General features: G+C 42.3%; 1 protein-coding gene across 1 annotated transcript in view; it reads right to left on the bottom strand.

The window, feature by feature from the left end:
• Arhgap15 (Rho GTPase activating protein 15) overlaps positions 1 to 19,055 on the bottom strand; it is a 617,921-nt gene that overhangs the window by 45,002 nt on the left and 553,864 nt on the right. Inside the window, exon 13 of the mRNA XM_032903250.1 lies at positions 13,371 to 13,476. Within this exon, the coding sequence (XP_032759141.1) occupies positions 13,371 to 13,476 (106 nt within the window). The remainder of the gene's footprint in view (positions 1 to 13,370; positions 13,477 to 19,055) is intronic.

Raw genomic sequence — 19,055 nt, 5'->3', positions numbered from 1 at the left:
GAGTGACGTTTAGATCACATCTTCAATTTGGATTTTCCAAGTTTTTGCTTCACTAGGTTCCTAGGACAAACGACACAAATTGTATAACTCTGGGTGTCATACTGTATTTTAAAGATCACATTCTCCTTGCCAATCTCTCCGTCATCTACAGAGAATTTCTTTCCTTTCCTGCAGAACTTGGTTTCTGAAAGTTTGGTCCCCAGTCTAGCAGCCCTTTCCCCTAGAAAGCTGCTTATGTAGATTCTCAGAGCCCATGCTAGCCTTGCTAAATCAGATTCCATAGCTTTCAAATCAAATCCTGCAGGTGGTTTGCCTTATAACAACTTACTTTTAAAATGCTCATGGCAGAAGTTATGGTCACAGGAGCCTTCTGGTGTCCAACTAACATCTTTGACACGTTCTCTATCCCCAACCATCTCAATCCAATCTTTCTGCTCTCCCCACTAGTCCTTCAAAGCCTGTTTGCTGAGTCTTGTGAGTCAGTTAGAGGGCACTGCAGCTGAGCCAATAGAGGGCACTCTTCTAGCCAATTAGTCATTACCATTAAGTCCATCTGATAGATCCTGGGCTGAGAGGTGAGCTCTTTGGACAGGATGCAGGATGGCGGCCCTCACCACTTGTGGTCATTAAGGTTCCTGTGGTGCCCTTTGTGAAAGGAGAGATTGTTAACCTCGGTGTCCTGGCTGACTTCCAATCTGTGTAATTGCATACAGCCTACCTAAGTCAGCTCTGTAGTTTCAATTAGGTAAAGCATTGTTCACTTCTTGTATTAAACTGATGCGCTGTGTGGCTGCAGACTGCTAATTAGCTTTGTTTTTCAAGTGGCTGTGTAGTGAACAGCACCCCCCGCCCCCACCCCCGGTCATCTCCTTCCCCATTCAGCCCTCTCCAGTGCCCTCTACAAGTACATACTTCTTTCCTTCTGTACTAGTGCTTCCTGGGTTAAAGTGCATTGGGATCAGAAATTACTAGATGTGACAATGATGACTACTTGAGTTTCTTTTGGCAGCTGTCTGCTCATAGTTTGTCATAGGGGAGAGATGCGAAGGTAAAGGAACACACTAAAGGATGGAGAAAACAGGCCTTCTTATTGATGCCCGTAGGAAGAAGGGTAACTGAAGGATAAATTCCCTTGAAGATTTGGACCAAGATCCTAAGATTGCTAGGGAAGTACGAATTGCCTTAGGGGCTTGGTGCTCTAGGAATCGCCTGTTTGCATTATGTAGTGGCCACAGAAGATGAGGTTAGAGAGATCAGAATATGTGCTTTATTTCTTCTTTCTCCCAGTTAGCAAAACTTCGCAAGACATGCAGTAAAACACCTCCCTAGCTTTGTGGGGACTGCTTGGTCCTAACCAGGAGGGATAGAGAGTGGGATCCCCCTTTGGTGGCTGGAGGCTCAGCCTTAGGGAAAGGCACCTCTGATTAGAGAAGGAAGTGGACGATGGTGCATAAACTGGAAGCCAACAGGGCAGGCCCGTGCTCTCCTTAGAGAAAGGATGCCTGGCAGAGAAAAATGGTTTCTGTGACATGCAGTTTGTGTGTGTGTGTGTGTGTGTGTGTGTGTGTGTGTGTGTGTGTGTGTGTGTGTGTGTGTCCAAATGAAAGCAATTCACATTTAGGTAAGGTATCTCCTTTTCTCTATATGAACAAATTGATTGTAATTTGATGCCCAAGAACAGAGCACACATTTTAAAATGTCCTTTAGGGCAGCTTCTTTATTTATTTTATATCTCAACACTGTGGGAAACAAAGGAAAATCAATGAATGAAATAAACAAATGAGTGAACAACACTGATAAAGGGAAGACACGGCAAGGCTGTGCGACTAGCAATTCATGAAGAGTAGTGTACGAAAGGGTGTTTGGTTAGTGCCGGAGTCCCAGCATGCTTTGCTCTCTCCACAGAGGTCCTGCCGTACCTCAGTGTTTTACCCGTGTTAGTGACAATGGAGATAAAACGAAAAGAGCCGGAGGTTTACTCATTGGGATGGACAGACCGACTGAATGCCTGCTAAAGTTCAACCAGGGTGCAAATTGCAGTCAGAAGAGGGGAGTCAGAATATAGTTCCCGAGAATGTGAACATTTCTAGACGTGGGCAGGGGCATTAGTACCACAGATGAACAAAGGTCCTTACATCTTAAACACTTACTGCTTTCCTGGTAAAACTATTTCCAGCTCAGCATTGATACGTTTAGCAAATACGCTTGATACTGAATACTTGTTTGTTTCCTGACTACATAGGCAGATGAGTAATGGGAGCAATAGTTCTTTGACCGGAAAGAGTGTTTTTCTATACTGAAGGACGAGGGAAAGAATTGGAGGCTAATGGTGATTCAGGAGGGGGAGAGGGTGAAAGAAAGGCATCTTGGCAGAGCGGCTCAGTTACAAAGAGTGTAGGCTTAGCAGAGGAGATGAAGTTGCTACAAGGGAGATCTGAGAGTCTCCGTGCAGGTCTTGTGAACCATGCCTTTGAATTTCCTTTGTGTGTTAGCAAAAGGATCTGGGTGAATATCATAGGCCCCCCAAATATCATCGAGCTGAAGAGAAAACAGTCTTAAAAATTCATTTTACTCTTTTGAGGAGCTAGGAATAGAACCTCTTGCATGCTGGTGAGTTATGTCCTCTAACCCCCAAATTCCAATCTAAAATTGGAGTTTACTGCCAGGCAGAGGATTCCAAAACTGTTTTCCCAGCGGCTTGACCCAAGCCTTTGTCCCCAGAGGCTCTCATTCAGGTTAAGCTCATGAGGTCTTAGTTGTAAAGTGCTTTAAAGTTGAGCATGGGTCCAGCCTGCTACTGGATATAGGCCAGCTCTTATTTATGGCTGAGATTTCCTCCTGTCTAGTGCTACACTCTAGTCACTCTCCAGCCTAGACTTTACAGCCCTGAGATCTGAAATCTCATACGGAATCTGTACTTTTTTCTTGCATGAAAAGAAGATGAGAAAGAGGAGAAGAAGAAGGACGAGGAGGAGGAGAAGGGGGAGGAGGAAGGGGAGGAGGAGGAGGGGGAGGAGAAGGAGAAACCAGCAACACAGAAATTTGCAGTTACCCCCACCTTAACTATTCCTGGATGTCACCCTGCAGTTCTAACTTCTGCTTTCCCCTCTGCATTATGGGTACTGCTACTGGACTTGTCAGCACCTTGTCAGTGCTTCCTGTTGCGCCCAATAGGGCTACTATTGGACTTGGTGTTCCTCACAATTACCTACAAGCCTCACAGATGCTTCACAATTAAAAAAATTAGATATTAACAGGTATATATTATCAGAAAAGGAAGATACTTTAAAAATGTTTAGTTTCTCAAAGTGGGGGCTGTTTGTAAAGCCCTCCCTGTCCCTGTGAATAGTCCCGTTGCCTTTCATCTTCTAGTCCTGGGATATCCTTTTGTTCTTGCTGTAACATGGACCAAGAATGTGTGGGAGCCAATATGATTTAATGAAATAATACACAAATGTCAAGAATACTTTCATGTCTTGTGTACAGACCATAATAAATTACTTGGATGGAATGTTTTTCTTTTCTTTTCAGGCAACAACCCCACAGTTTACAGTGAGTTTCCCTGATAAGAAGTAACCTCAGAATACATTAAAAGCAACCCACTTTAATGTGGGATTAAATGGCTGAGGATTTCATTCAAATTAAAAAGACAGAAGCCTGAAGAAGACATGGTCGTGCTTGAGGCAGTGAGGTACCGGAGTTGCCCTGGGATTCGTATGGGCAAAAGGGAGAAAAACAAATTCAGTAAGGATGAAAATGAGTGAAGTAGTTTCTCAGAATTAAAGGTGAACCGAAAGAAATTGGCAGCTGTCTGGACTTGCCAGCCAGGGAGGGCATGGTGTCAGATACACGTGACAGTTCCAGAGACGAGGCAACACTCCCCAAACAGCTCTCTGGAAGGGCTTGCCAGGAAGCCAGATGCCACTTCTGGAAGACTGTCTTCCGTGGTTGGGCATCTGGGTTCAGTGCTTCCCATTTAGAGAGGAGAAAGGTGGCAGCAAGCAGCAGCCCTGTCACTGCCCCTTCCAAAAAGTGCTGTTTGTAAGTGTGAGAAACCGCAGAAGCATCAGTGGGTTTTGACACTTGTTTTCAAAGACACCGTTGAAGGAGGCAGCGTTTCCCTGATATTTAGATAGAAACAGCATATTAAGAGAAAGGAGGGAGGATACGTAGGAAGATTATCACTGTCCTGACAAGCAAGGCGCCTGTAACTATCCAGGGCTTCTCTTTACTTAGGATGCATGGGGGGCGGGGTATTTGAGTGACTGGGATGATGGGTAGTGTTCAATTAGGGGAACTGACTGAAGGGCATCGCCTCTTCAGGCTGTTTCTCCGGCACACTCTTATATGTTGCCTTCTTCCTGGGAAACACAGTTGAGCGTTGGTGTTGGCAGGAGAGCACAGCATGCTGTGGTGGCCTGGAAATCAGGTGACGTGAGGTTTGGGTGATTCTTTTCCCCTCCTCTACTTTGACATTTGCTGTGTCTGATCCACAGAGCAGACAGTCCCATCTCCTCCTCCACAGAAGAGGAACTGAACTTTTCGATCAGATGTCGTCACCCATTCACGCCTTTGCTTTTATTCGCCTTACCTCTTCTAAATCCTTCTTCTCTCTCCTTCTATCCCTCTTTGCCTCTCTTTCGTCTTCACCTGATACTTAATATTTGAAGACAGCATGAAGTAGTTTGGAACGGAAACAAATGTTGGTCAGAGAAGTCGATTGATCGGACAGGAGCTGAGACTGATAAAAAGTTCTCTCAAGAGTGAGAGACACTGAGCTCTAAGAAGGATGTCTCCAGCAAGTCCCTCCTCCACTCAGGGCTTAGGGAACTTTGTGGAAGAGGAGGTAGAAAGAATAGAGGAGCCGGAGGAAGATACCAAGGGGACAAGGTCTCCTAGACACACTAGGACTGGCACACATGGACTTGCAGAGACTGACAGCCTGCACGGGGCCTGCCTGGGTCTGTAACAGATGGGGCCCAAGAGCTGAAAGGAGACGTGGACACAAGTCCCCATCCCTGCCAATTGATAAACACAAATAAAGATTTAGTTTTCTCCAAGTGAGTCTTACTGGGGAAACAAACCACTCAAGGATAGGCCCCAGGCCCAGCCCTAGACACAAAACGAACTCAACAGCATCTTTGGATTCTTTGTCTTACAAGGTCAGGGAGGGTTTTCTCCTACGTGATAGGTCTTTCGCATATATGTTAGGACTTTGGGTTTGGGATTCCTGTGTGTGCAGAGGTACGCGTCTCTACATCTGTATATGTTTCTTGTGCTTTTTCTTTGGCTGTTTTTCCTGTTTGGTTATTTTTTTATATTCAAATTTGTCTGGTTTTGATTTATATTATTTTATTTAATCATTATTCTTTAGATACCTATTTATTTTCTAACAGAGCAGAAAGGACAGGGAGTTGGAAGGGAGAGAAGGCAGGGAGGAACTGGGAGGACTAGAGGAAGGAGAAACCATAATCAGAATATAAGGTATAAAAAAATCTCATTCTGGTAAAGAGTTAAAGATGTAAAAATAAGTTCTCATTTTCTAAGGCCTATTAGTAATTCCAGATAATACTAGTAGTAGTAATAGTAGTAGTAGTAGTAGTAGTAGTAGTAGTAGTAGTAGTAATAATAATAATAATAATAATAATAATAATAATAAAGTAATTTAAGACCTTATGAAGCAGTGTTAGAACTGCTCCAGTCTCTGAGGGGCCAGAGTCCTAATGCTGCTGCAGCCTGTTAGCCCTGCTCATGTTATGCCCTCACTTTGAATATGTAGCTGAAGTGTTGCTGTTGCTTCTCCATGACAGGATAGTAAGACATCTGACAAGAACAACTTACTTTAAAGTGGGCCATTCCTTAGCCTTAGTCTGAACTATGCCAGGTTTCAAATATTCCAGGCCCAAGAAGCTGATCTCATCTAGGTCCACTTACTGACATATAGGTGACTGTCATCTTCAATAAGTCCAGCAATTCCTTTGATTCCACGAAGTTGTTGAGTATCTGCCATACGTGGAACACCACCATACTAGTCTCTGCTAATAGTGCTATCAAGAACTCAGTGGCCTTCCTCCTGTGACCAACCCATTAGTAGCAGAAGGGGCCAAATCTACTTTAGTTTTCGATTTTTATTCTCACCATAGGCTCTTCAAGAGCCTAAGCTACAGAATATTCTCCTCCTCTTGGATCAATGCTCTGTTGATTTATTGGACATTTTTGTAACTGCTAGGTGAAGCTAAGAACAGTGGTTGCTTATGGCTCGAAATCCACTCTCATGAGAACTTCTAGTTTTAGTATCTATCCATTTTAAACTTTTGTGCACACTTGTATGTTGAGCATTTCCTGGGCCTCCTTTGAGAAACTGGTAGGCTTAAACACAAAATATAATTCGCTCTGTTTCTGCCACATTTTCTTTCTGTGAATACGCTTAACATTCTCCAAGGGCTTTCATGGCCCTGCATCCTATGGCGTCCAGCGCTAGAGGTTCCTAGGGTGCTGTTCTCAACTCAGTGCTCAGGATTATTTGTGGCCTACACCATTGCCTTCAACAAAGTGGATGGTTTCCAGACTTATACAAAGATGCATTTGGTTCTACTCTACTACATCCTGTGCTCATGTGTTGGACCTTTTCCTGTATATGAGTTACAGGCATTGCTTCACAGCTAGCTCAAAGTCTGGGAACCCTCCTGGAGCCGTTTTGCTAGCTCGTCATTCTCTTGGAGAACGAGCGTTATGCGCTGTGCTCTCTCAGTGGTGCTTCTGACTGACCTTCATTCTCTTCACTGTACCCTGTCTTCGATGCTTAACTCCCCTTAGACTTTGGTACCGTTCCACTTCTGTTTAGCCTTCCTACCTGTGGGCCCTTCCACAATCGTCCCGAAACTCAAACTCCTTTACAATACTAGGGCTTTCTTGACAACTTGTATTTTCTACGGCATTCTGAGTTTATATTTCTTTCATTTGTATTTATGATCCATAACTTTATTTATTCTGGGGGACATTGTAGCTCTCCATGCTCTGCTTACATAGTGTAGTTTGCCATTAGTGCTCACAAGTATTGGAAGAATCAAATGACTTCTAGTTAAAAGTGTTTAATGTTTTTAGATCTGTACTGAGCATGTACAGAATATTGTTCTTGTCATTATTTCTTAAATGGTAGTATATAACAATTACCTTCATATTATCACATTAGTTGTTATGAATAATCTAGAGATTATTTAAACTCATATATAGAAGTGTACAATAAGTTATGTACCAATACTATACAATTTTATACAAGAAACTTGACAACCTTTAGTTTTTACATGTTGCCTACCATATGGATAAACTTAAAGCTAGCCTGTCTTGTGCACCATGAAGGTTCTCTTCGGGGTCTTTAAACTAACTTTTTTCTGGGTGGTTCATGCCTTGAACCTTGAATTCAGTGGCCAAAAACTTTTTCATCTGTAACAAATTAGGTATTACATACATGAATGTTGTTTAACTTGTGACTATTTAATTCTTGACATTGTAGATAGAATACATTTCCAGGAAATATATAAATAACAGGTATGGGTTTCAATAAAAAAGAAACAGGAAGCAGGCTAGATTTGACCTAAGCTTGAGAATTTGTTAATCTACTATTTCCTGTAGGCCGTAGAATCTAACAGACGCTCATTTAAAATGTTAGAAAGGAGGTAGAAGATAGGGTTTTGCAATTAGCGAGCCAACAAGGAATAATTTATTTAACATAGTTTAAAAATGAATAAAAGGAACGTTAAATGTATTGTTTTTCTTGCTGTATGCTTCTAAGGGCTGTGATTGGGACTGTAACCTTTCTTCTAATCCAAGTTCCAAATTCCTAGTTCTTTCCATTAGGACAAAGCCAAGATTCTTGGTGAAGAGGAAAAATGACTGAAAATTTCTATGTCTTAGAGGCAAACATGCCCACGGGTTGAACCTTGATCAACAAGAGAAGAGAGGATATATGGAACAGTAACCATTGTAAGCTTACTTTTTTCTCTGTTTTATTCAGATATAAATCTAAAGATTGACAGTCATCATTTCACTCCTGCCCCTCATGTTTATCTCTAAAGCCTTCTCCTAGGATAAGGGTACAACACAGGAAGGATCATTGCACTTCGGTCCCCAGTTCAATTGCATTCTGTGCCAAGATGTCTCCTAAGTAGATGACAGTCTATGATCCCTATTGGGAATTGGAAACCATTGCTTCACCTCACAATCTAAGTAATTAATTTTTACGACCAGCCCAGCGTCTCCAACAGGAGTCCATTGGAGGAGCCTCAGGCTCACTGGAAGGTGCATTAGCTCTTCCAAGTGATGGGGAACATTTAACATAGACACACAGGCAAAGAAATCATTATGCTTTTAGCTTACTCTAAACAACCTGCTACCTTTGTTCCCGAAGAAAAAAAGGAGAGAGAAAGGGAGAGATGGAGGGATGGAGGGATGGAGGGATGGAGGGGAAGAGGAAGGAAGGGAGAGAGGGAAAGGGAGGGAATAACAATTTGTACACGTTTGTCATTTTCCAGTAAAAATACCCATTGCCTGCAAATGTGGTTGGGTGGAGGACCAAAGTGCACAGAAAAAGAGCACAATGCCAGAAGACAGCATAGAAAAACACATCCTGCTCCAATGCACAGCAGATCTGAGCAGCCCAGAGCCAGGATGGGCAGAAGCGAGCCACACCAGCGATGCCCCTGAGGACCAGAGGGAAGAGGTTTTGAAGCTCACGGTTAAGCATCTCTAACCCCCACCGCATCCCAGAAATGCCCATGGTACTGTTCTGAAGACAGTGGATGCAGTGCATCCTCGCCACGGTCTCTGCACACGATCCTTCCAGTTCTAGGTCACTGTTGCTGCAGACATGCTTTTGCAGAATATTTTATTTAATATCCATGAAGACCACAGAGGCTTTAAATATCAGCCCGCTCTCATAAAGTAGCCACGGCTCAACCATCCCTCCATTTAACAAGGCATTCGACTGGCTGGTTTCCGTGAGATCTGCCTGCTCACTCACATCATTCTCTTTTTTTTTCACCTTGGAATTCCTCGAACAGCTGGGCAAGTTTCTTAGAGTTGGTGCAAAAGGGAAGATGTTTTAAACTCCCCTTTTAATCTCTTTTATAATGTGCAATTTTATAATGCTTATTTGCACCTAAAAGTCACCAGCAAATATATTTTTGTAAAGATATTTTTAGACATGCTTGAATCTCTCTCTCTCTCTCTCTCTCTCTCTCTCTCTCCTTCTTTCTCTCCCCTTTTTCTTTTTTCTCCCTCCCTCCCTCCCTCCCTCCCTCCCTCCCTCCCTCCCTTTCTTCCTTCCTTTCGCTTGAGATTGAACTTTATGTTTTCCCTGAATAATGTATCCATAAGTGGAGATTAAGTCTTCTTTTGCAGTACCCCCCTCTCCAAAAAAAATCTTCTAAGACTGTTTTTGTTTCTCTAAGTGCAAGCTACAGAGTAAATCTGGGTATTTTAACTTTGCCTGACTCCGAAGCCTGTTTCCTTTGTTCCCTTAAGATTTGGTCCAATTCGTTCCAGTACTGAATTCTACCTACAGCTATTAATATGGCGTCATGAGTTTCTTTCCTCCTATCTATGCCAGCCGAGACTCAGTTGTGAGATGGCCCTTCTACACAAAGACCGTCATTTCCTGTCATTTCACTGTATGCTGCTTACACACTAGTGACTGCATTTCTTACTCACCTTCAATTGGCCCACACCCCCCAACTTTTACTCACTGGTAAATAGGCCATGTGCTTCTACCCTTTTCCCCATTATCTTTAGTCATCTGTGACTTTTTTACAGAGATAGCACTTGGGTCTTAGACGGTCATTCAGAAGGTGTCACAGGACATTACTGGTCCAAGCACTATAGTGTTAATTCATGGAAGTGGCCATTAGTAGATGTTTTAGGCTGACAGTATTTTTCAGATGACTGTGTATTCTGAGTTTTCTCTTTCCGGCTCTGAGGAAAGGAATTGACTCCAATTTTAAGATCTTTAGATGAAACCTCCACACTATCTTTGCTTCTCTCATCTCTGTGTCTAGACCCACGCAGTTCTCCACAGGGAGAAGCCTGGAAGTGCAACACTGCGTGACGGTGAACACTGTTTCTGTTATCGTTGAGGAATATCCTCTCCTCTAGTTTGAGAGAGCAAACAGAGAGCACACAGACTTTGACTCTAAGTTCAATTCAGAAAGAGGATTTTTGGACCCTGGCACTCTTTAGCTTAAACAGGCATTAAATAAGAACGTGCTTAGTGGAATCACAGCCCTGTAGAGGTTCTGGCTTTTATGGGAAGATTTCCCTCCACCTTCTGGTCCAGCTACGCTCAAGCAAGCTTTCCAGTTGGTAGCTTCTCTGCTTTGAGGGCAGAGTTTAACCCCCAGCTCTGGAAATTGTAGTTTTTCTCTGTTGACTGTAGAAGTACGGAATTCAAGTGAAATTTGGAAAATCACCTTTCCTCCCTCTCACTAAACTTTGACACACACACACACACACACACACACACACTTGGTAATAAACTCTGTATGTGAAGAGCTACCAAATACACCAAGAGTAAGGAACAGTCTAAGGAGTCTTTGAAACATGGACATATTACAATTCGAGTTAAACAATCTTTCTATTTAGTCCTCTCAAGCCTTGTTGACATGCCACAACTGGCTGATCATCAAAAACTTAGAAAAATACTTAACAAGATATAATTGAGTACACACATTTATGCATAACTAAGTCCAGTTCATAAGTTGGTGCTGGGTGGAATATGGCCACACTACCCAAGAAAGTTGGTGACTGACGATTTACTCATTTTTTCTCATCCATATTGATAAGTCCCATAATGTGAATGCTTTGAAGTAACACAATAATCTTATCTAAAAATCTTAATTTAAAATATCTATTTCCAGCTTTATTGATCTAAATAAAGCTCTGACTAAGTTAGAAAGCCCACTCAGATATCAGAAACAGGCGTATATAGGCATTGCATGCCTGGTCACAGAGAATCCTAATCCTAACTACATAGATTCTGTCTCTCTGAAGGAAGTTAGCCAATTCTTACCCAATTCCTAGTTTCTTTATTTTATTCATTTTTTTTTTAAATTCTACTCCTCATCTTGTTCTTATTTTTCTTTCAGTTGCAAAAAAAGAGAGAAATAATTGAGATTAAGCTATGGATGTTTCTCAAGCGCTCAATCCAGGGTATGCCTTAGTATTAAATAATGTAATTTTTGATTTTTCTTTTGACTTTGTCCACTCAGAATTAGTAGGAACTGTAGTTCTTAACTGAAACTTGAAAACCTCTTTCATGCTGGGTAAAAATCTTGAGAAGAAAATAATAACATATCGGGGATACTTAGCCTTGTGCTAGACACTCTATGTACATACATTGCATTATTTAATTCTTATAACCACGAGGTATGGTATGTTATTTAATCTAGCTGTAGATGTCTGAGGCCATAACAGAAGCAGTGTATAGATCAAGGACTTGGCTCTAAGCCCCCCTTTCCTATTCATTTAAGAGCCAAGTTTGCATTCTAACACTGAAGGATGCTCAGAACTTTGGGAGAACAATGAACAGGCTGCATTGGTTATCCCGTGTTCTCTAGCCCAGTGTTAGAGAACCTTTCTCTAACCTTTGGCGAGCTCTGACCTAACCAACCTTGGAGCATTATCCTTCAAATGGTAAGATAGGTCTGTTCAGTGAAGCCAAAGGAAATGCATGGGCTATAAACAGATGTGGAATAATGGGTTATGTGCGACAGTACCAGAAGCAACTTACACATACGTTTGCACATGCTTAGAAACAGGTCTGAACGGATACATAAAATGACATTAGTTACTTCTGCTCAGCAAGCTAAGACTGACTGGGAGGCGACTTTCACTTTTCACCGTATATTCATCACTGCTCCTCGCTTATGTATTTTGTGTGCAGTTGCATGTATTACATTCACAATTAAAAATAATTGAATGGATTAGTTGAACGGTTTTCGGAAATTATTCATCCCAAATAGTGACTTGGGTGATTAAGCAACTTTAATCTCACACAGCAAAACCCGCAGCTTTGGTTCACTGTTCTGTGAGCCAGGACACTGATGCTAGGCATGCAGAGTGTGAGCTCAGACGTCACCGCGTGGATCGTTCTGTGCCGTGTTAAAGGTGTCAGTAGAAAGCAGTAACTGTTATTGTCAAATGCAACATGGCCAGAATGGGGCTTTCAAACCCGCTTCTAGTGTTCCTCCACTATGTTTGTCTATCTGTGTATGCAACACTGCCATTTCTCACCTTGCCTAAGCAGAAACCCAAAGCGGCACCCCTGGTTTGTCCTTCCCTTCCACATCATACCACAAACAACAGTCCACCCAACCTGGCCCACTTGTGTGATTTCTTGACTCATTTCTCTCTAAAGTGGTGGTTCTCGACCTTCTCAATTCTATACTCTTTACTTCAGTTCCTCATATTGTGGTGGCCCCCAACCGTGCAATTATTTTCATTGCTACCTCCTAACTAATTTTGCTGTTGTTATGAATTTGCTAATGTTATGAATTGGAATGTAAATACCTGTGTTTTCCAAAGGTCTTAGTTGATCCCTATGAAAGAGTCATTTGACTCCATCCCCAGGGGTCGAGACCCACCAGTTGAGAACCACCCCTCTAAAGTTGTCTTCATGTTGCCTAAACTACACGAGATTCCAGCCAATGGCATGCCTGCTGTCACAGTTGTGGTCTCTTCTCCATTCAGCAGTCAGAGCAATCTTATCCTGCCTGAGTTTAGCCTCTTTAGTGTCTCCTCCTTGTATTTACGATAGACACCAGGGCTTTCTCAACCCACAAGGACCTATGTGATGAGACTTCAGTTCCTGGGTCCACATCATTCTAGCCTTTTCTCTCTGCTTTCTGCTTCTCATGAGTATCAAGATAATTTGGGCCTCTGGATGTTTAATTTGCCATTTTCCTGGGATACTCCTCTCTGACTGACTACATGAATAACACCTTATCGTTCAGAGACTGTAAGTCATGTCTGTTTAGTCACTGGATTTGGATTATGGTTGGAGCTGTAGCTTAACACCTGTCTGAATCATTTCATGCTTATGTTAGACAGCTATGCTAACAAGGCCTGTAATGGGCCCTGGTAATGGTTCTGAAAGTCAGTCAGCAAACATTTTCATGTTAAAAAGTAAGAACCCTCAGAAGTTCCCTTTTGGCTCTTTTTCCTATTCTGAAAGAAACTTGAAGCTAGCTCAAAGTAAAGATCTCTGATGGACACAATGATGAACTTTTGTCTCGGAAATATAATGTTCTTCATTTAGGTAAAAACTGTAATACAACATACTCAAAAACTCATACTCAATAACATACTCAATAACTTACTTGGTTAGATGTCCGAAGAGGATTTTCATGGTGTCATGATTTGGTGGAGGGAGACTTTTTACCAGAGACTTCATAGTTTCAATTTTTGCATCGCTGTCTTGTTTTTCTGAAATAAAATTAAAAAAAAAAAGATTAGAAAAGGCAGATATCTCATAGGTGGAACAAAGGGTTTCTGAGGAGAATTCTGAACTGTAACTTAACAACTAACAGAACTGATCATTAGCTCCCCCCTCACTTGTGGAGTGCTTTTTCTGTTTTGGTTCTAGATTAGACACGATCACATCAAAACAGCCACAGAGTGACTTTGGCGCAATCTTCCTGGTGAGAATAGATATTAATTTGCCTTTCCAATATGAATAATGCCTTCCAAGATGTCTGTCTCCTTTATTTCTTGGAAAGAAAGTCTTTGAAGGTGTGCTCAAGTTAGGAGCTCAGTGTCTGGTGGGCTGTGTAATCTCTTTGGTCCACAGATGTTCAGGAGGATGAGAGTCAGGTAATATGAGAATGAGATCAGAAAGGCGCTATCTGAAGTGGGAGGAACTGTTCAAAGAGAGCTGCCCGAGGCTGGAGAAGGCAGGGACACAGCCTGTGGAGGAAACAGAGCCATCAATACCTCACGTTTAGTGGGGCTGATGACAGATTTCTAACCTTCATGATTGTAAGAGAGCAGGTTCACGTTCTGTGATATCACATGTTGGCAGAAGGACACACAGTGTGGTAATTATAAGTGCCCTGCAAGTTATTGTAGGTATTCCACTGTCGTTTTGATTCTCTGGCAAATATTTTTAAAGGAGCAGAAAATATATTTTAATATTTTCTATGCTTTTCACCCTCGTATATATTTTGTTTTTACCAGTAAATTAAGACCATTCAGAATCGGTCAAAGTCGGGAAGCATAATGCCAGGTAACTGACATAAAATAGGTAGCTGTTTAAACTGCATAGGCCATAGATTGCTTCCTTCAGGATCTTCCGTTGGTACAAGTGGATGCACTCTGTCCAGAGAGCCCTTCCCCTGGAAAGGGGTTATGCTCTCCCACTCTTCAACACTGAATTCGGTGTCTCCCTTGCCAGTACGTTCTCTTTAGCCTCCAACATGATCTCCTCAGAATTCCACAGAATTCTTTGCTTGACTCCCAATATATGGGTAAGTGGCACATGAGATGGACACCACACAGTCTCCATTTTTCTTCTTCCTTGGTATGCTAATACCACTGCGGACAGGAGGTTAACATGTTTGGTTAAAGGGGTCCCTCTTGCCAACCTCCTCTGTAGTTAAGGTGGCCATGTGACCACGTCTGGCCAATGAGAGCCAAAGTTATGTGGGAACTCTGCAAGGATTATGTGCGGGGTTTCATTTTGAGGCCCTTGAGCCTTTCCCCTTTCTACTTTCTAGAATGCGGATGGAAGGCTGTACTGGGAGAGAGCTGGAGAAGTGAGGCTGTAAACGTGGAACACGTGTTAGAAGCAGTGGTTCTGTAGGCAGTGAGACTTGGGTTTCTTTGACTTATGAAAATAATCCCCGGTGTACTAAGTCTTTGCAGAGGGGTCACTGGTACTAAGGCCAAACAGTTCCTATTAAGATGTCCTTCTAAGGGGTTGGGGATTTAGCTCAGTGGTAGAGCACTTGCCTAGCAAGCACAAGGCCCTGGGTTCGGTCCTCAGCTCCGGGGGAAAAAAAAAAGATGTCCCTCCAAAATCCTACTACATGATCTCCTGTTAATAGGTACATGGATTTTATATAGTAGGCTAGGAAAGAACTGGTTTAGAAACTGTCAGTTTTCTTGATGCGATGTTGCAAAAGAAACGTTTTATAAGGCATCCTAAGATAATGTTCGCTGAGGACGGTATTTGGCTAAAGTGGAGTGAAGGCAGTCTTCCTAGTAGTACTCAGCTTGGAAGCTCTACTTTTCCCTCTTAAAACCACAAAGGTCTATAAATAATGCCTCCCACAGTCAAAGCTTTCAGAACTGCAATTCTTAGAAGAGTTCCAACAGAATATGGCTTGGACCACACTGCGCATACGGGAAAGAAACAAAAGGGGAAAGAAAGAGAAAAAAAAAAATCAGTGCCTACATCCCTTGCTGGAGTGACTGTTCTGTCATGTAGGGTTGTAGGAAACAGAGCCCCTTGTGGATATGAAATTCCACACAGTGAACTCAAGGAAGATGGTGGAGACATTGGTCCTAGTTACCTAGACAAAGCTAGCTAGGCCCCTGGATGCCTTGCAGTTAACCTTGTGTAGTCACATGCAATGTTCTATAAGGTATGTCCATTGAACAGATGCCTTTCAACTCCTACATCCACCTGCATTTTCCTCAGATGCAGACTGACTGCTAGACTGGCGAGGTAATGGATTAAACGAAGAAGAAATGAATCCGCGAATGAAAGGTATGTGCATGGGTTAGAATGCATGGGACTTAACTTTAAGTCCTGTAATAGAGTCTCAGGAGCTGTGCTAGCTAGTTTTGTGTCAACGTGAGACAAGCTAGAGTCAGCAGAGAGGATGGCGCCTCCATTGAGAAAACGCCTCCACAGGATTGGCTATAGACAAGCCTGTAAAGCATTGTCTTAATTCGTGATTGATGGGGGAAGGCGCCGCCCATTGTGGGTGGGGCCATCCCTGGACTGGTGGTCCTGAGCGCTATGAGAAAGCAGACTGTACAAGCCATGAGGACCAAGCCCCTGAGCAGAATCCCTTCAGCGCCTCCATCAGCCCCTGCTTCTAGTTTCCTGCCTGGTTTCCGTTCCGGCTCTCACTTTCTTGGATGGTGAACTGTGATGGGAACACATAAGTCAAAGGAGCACTTTCTTCCCCAGTTTGCTTTCACCATTGTGTTTTATGATAGCAATGCTAACCTTAACCAGGACATTTCTTATTTGCTTCGGCTAGCATCCTAAGGGGCGGTTTTATGGAATAAGCTATGATATTCAACGTGCTTTGCCCAAACACTAGTGAAACCAAGTACCCTGTAAATGCTTACGTTCCACCAAAACGTTTTTGAGGACTATTCTGGGTTCAGTTTACCCACTTAGAGCTCATAGCAACTATCTGCTTGCAGTAACATTCAAAATGTAGTTGCTATTTTTTAAGTGTGTGTGTGTGTGTGTGTGTGTGTGTGTGTGAGAGAGAGAGAGAGAGGGGGGGGAGAGGGAGAGAGAGAGAAGAGAGAGAGAGAGAGGAGAGAGAGAGAGAGAGAGAGAGAGAGAGAGAGAGAGAGAGAGAGAGAGAGAGAGAGAGAGAGAGAGAGAGAGAGAGAGAGAGACTTGCAGAGTCTACCAGAGGGTATCAGGTTGCCCGGAGGGGTTACAGGCAGTTTCGAGCTGGTTCGGTGCTGGCAGGTGACCTCAGATCCCATGTGGGTCTGTTAACCACCGAGTCATTGCTCCACTCCTAGCTACTAATTCTTCATCTGAGTTGTAACATACAACTGCCCACCTACCTAGGCATCAGGTAACACTCTAAACACTTGATGATGGCCTAAGAAACGGATCTGATTGGGGAGCAGTTATATAGAGAGAAGTTTATACACTATATTATGGTTTCCGCCTATAAGAAATGTTTCACATTACAAAGTTTTTTTAATCAGGTTTCCTTTTATTCTAGTATGTATGTATATATGTATGTATGTATATATCTATGTATGCATGTATGTATGTTTGTTTGTATGTATGTGTGTATGTATGTATCTGTCTATTATCTATCTATCTATCTATTATCTATCTATCTATCTATCTATCTATTATCTATCTATCTATCTATATCTATATATATTTGGATAGTTAAATAGATATTTGGGGCTCTGTTATGCTAGACTAAAGAAGACTGAAATATGAATGAGAAGTAACTATTTTCCCTGACAACGCACTCTGAACAAAATCTTTTGAAGGGTTACAAAAGCGCAATGTTTTCCCGTCTAAATCAACGCCATATAACCCTTTCATGGAACGTAAGTACTCTAAACATGTCTAAGTGGGGGGTGTCTACAAACACAACTGGGTACACTAAAGTCGAGAGGCCCTCTTTTAACCCTGGGATTACCATTTATAAGCTTGGAATGCTTCCTGTGAGTCCAGAGGCCTCACACCACAGGAAGACCTAACAGAGTCAACTAACTTGGGCCCATGGGGCTCACAGACACTGATCTAGACCCCTGTACACATTAGGAGCAGATGTACAGCTTGGTCTTCATGTGGGTCCCCTAAATATTTGAGTGGATGCTGTCTCTGACTCTGTCTCCTGATAGTGAAGCCCCTCCCCCTACGTGTACTGCCTGCTTCAGCCTCAGTGGGAGAGGATGTGCTGAGACCTGCCGGAAGTAGATGTCCCAGGGCATACCGGCTTCCCTTTCCTGGGGAGAAGAGGAGGGGCCCATGGAGGAGGGATTTGTAAGGGGGACTGGGAGGAGAGAAGGGAATGGACCTGCTGTAGAGATATAAAGTGAATAAATAAAATTGGGAAAAAAAAAGGACATCGCCACCAGTCATCACTTGATTTGAAAGATACACAAATAACAGGGTTTTCAGCTATTTCTCTATTAGCATGTAGTTTCTCTTAATTGTGAAATACTCAAAAATCTAAGGAGACTCTGGTATCACCAGCTTTTTCTTTTTAACATTAAGGTTGGAGAAAGGAAAGGAACATTTCCGACATGGAGAGCTGAAGACCACTTGGCTGAACTGTATACCAAGAGTGCAAACTCTTTTCGGAAATAACAAGCTGTATTTTTCTCCTTCCTCTGCACTGATTTCTGCTTTCCTTCCCGTACCACTGAGTTTTAGACCTATTCTGTGCTCTTAATCATCATGGTTTAAGTTCCTCCTATTCAACCAGTGCTTCCAGTTTCCGACGCGAGAACCTTCCACTGCATTCAAGACATTTCCGCATTGGGTTTTTGCCATCCAACACGGATTGTAAACAATTTTTTCTGTCAACTCTTGACCTGCTGGATCCTTTCTTCTTAAACCACAACAAACTAGAGTTGTAAACCAGCTTCTTCAAATACAATTCTACGCTACTCAGAGAAGTAATGTCTCTTTTACGATGTGAAATAGACTTTAATGTTATGATAAGAATGTGGCTTTACATTCACCCTATCAGTGGTTCTTAGGACACATTGTTTTTTTTTAAATGTGGTTTGTCTTGCATTTATCTACAAGCACTGCCACTACTAAAACACATTTACAACCCAATTCTTTACAGAAAAGAGATAAGATAAAGTTACTTGATGAAGGAAAGAATTTGGCACGGTGAAGAATCATGGACTAAATGACCTCCAGTCACTTTTCTGGCCTTATCATCCCTGGTTTTGTTTTTTCTTAACTTATGTATAAGTGTGTATTAAGTCACATTTCAAAATACATTCTCTTGTGTTATATAGGTCCATGGATAGAACAGTCTTGATTCTTCTAGTACACAATGCACAGAAGTCTTATTCATCTGATTGTCTATAATTCTTAAAAGATAGCTGAATCACTGAGTGTTAAATAGGTCACTGTCCATGGCTGTTCTTCTGAAGTGTACTCTGGAACGTTAACGTATCTTCTATGGAAGCAAGGTAGCCACTGTATGTCAGGCTGTCCTTAGAATATGATGATTTTCTAGTCTCAGTTGAGTTATACTTTTTGTAAGGTGACCATTATAGAATGTGGTAAATCCACTCTGGAAATCAGTCTGGAGGTTGCT

This window comes from Rattus rattus, chromosome 5 (assembly GCF_011064425.1).
Source record: "Rattus rattus isolate New Zealand chromosome 5, Rrattus_CSIRO_v1, whole genome shotgun sequence".
Classification (NCBI taxonomy): domain Eukaryota; kingdom Metazoa; phylum Chordata; class Mammalia; order Rodentia; family Muridae; genus Rattus; species Rattus rattus.
This window is presented reverse-complemented; position numbering and strand designations above follow the sequence as displayed.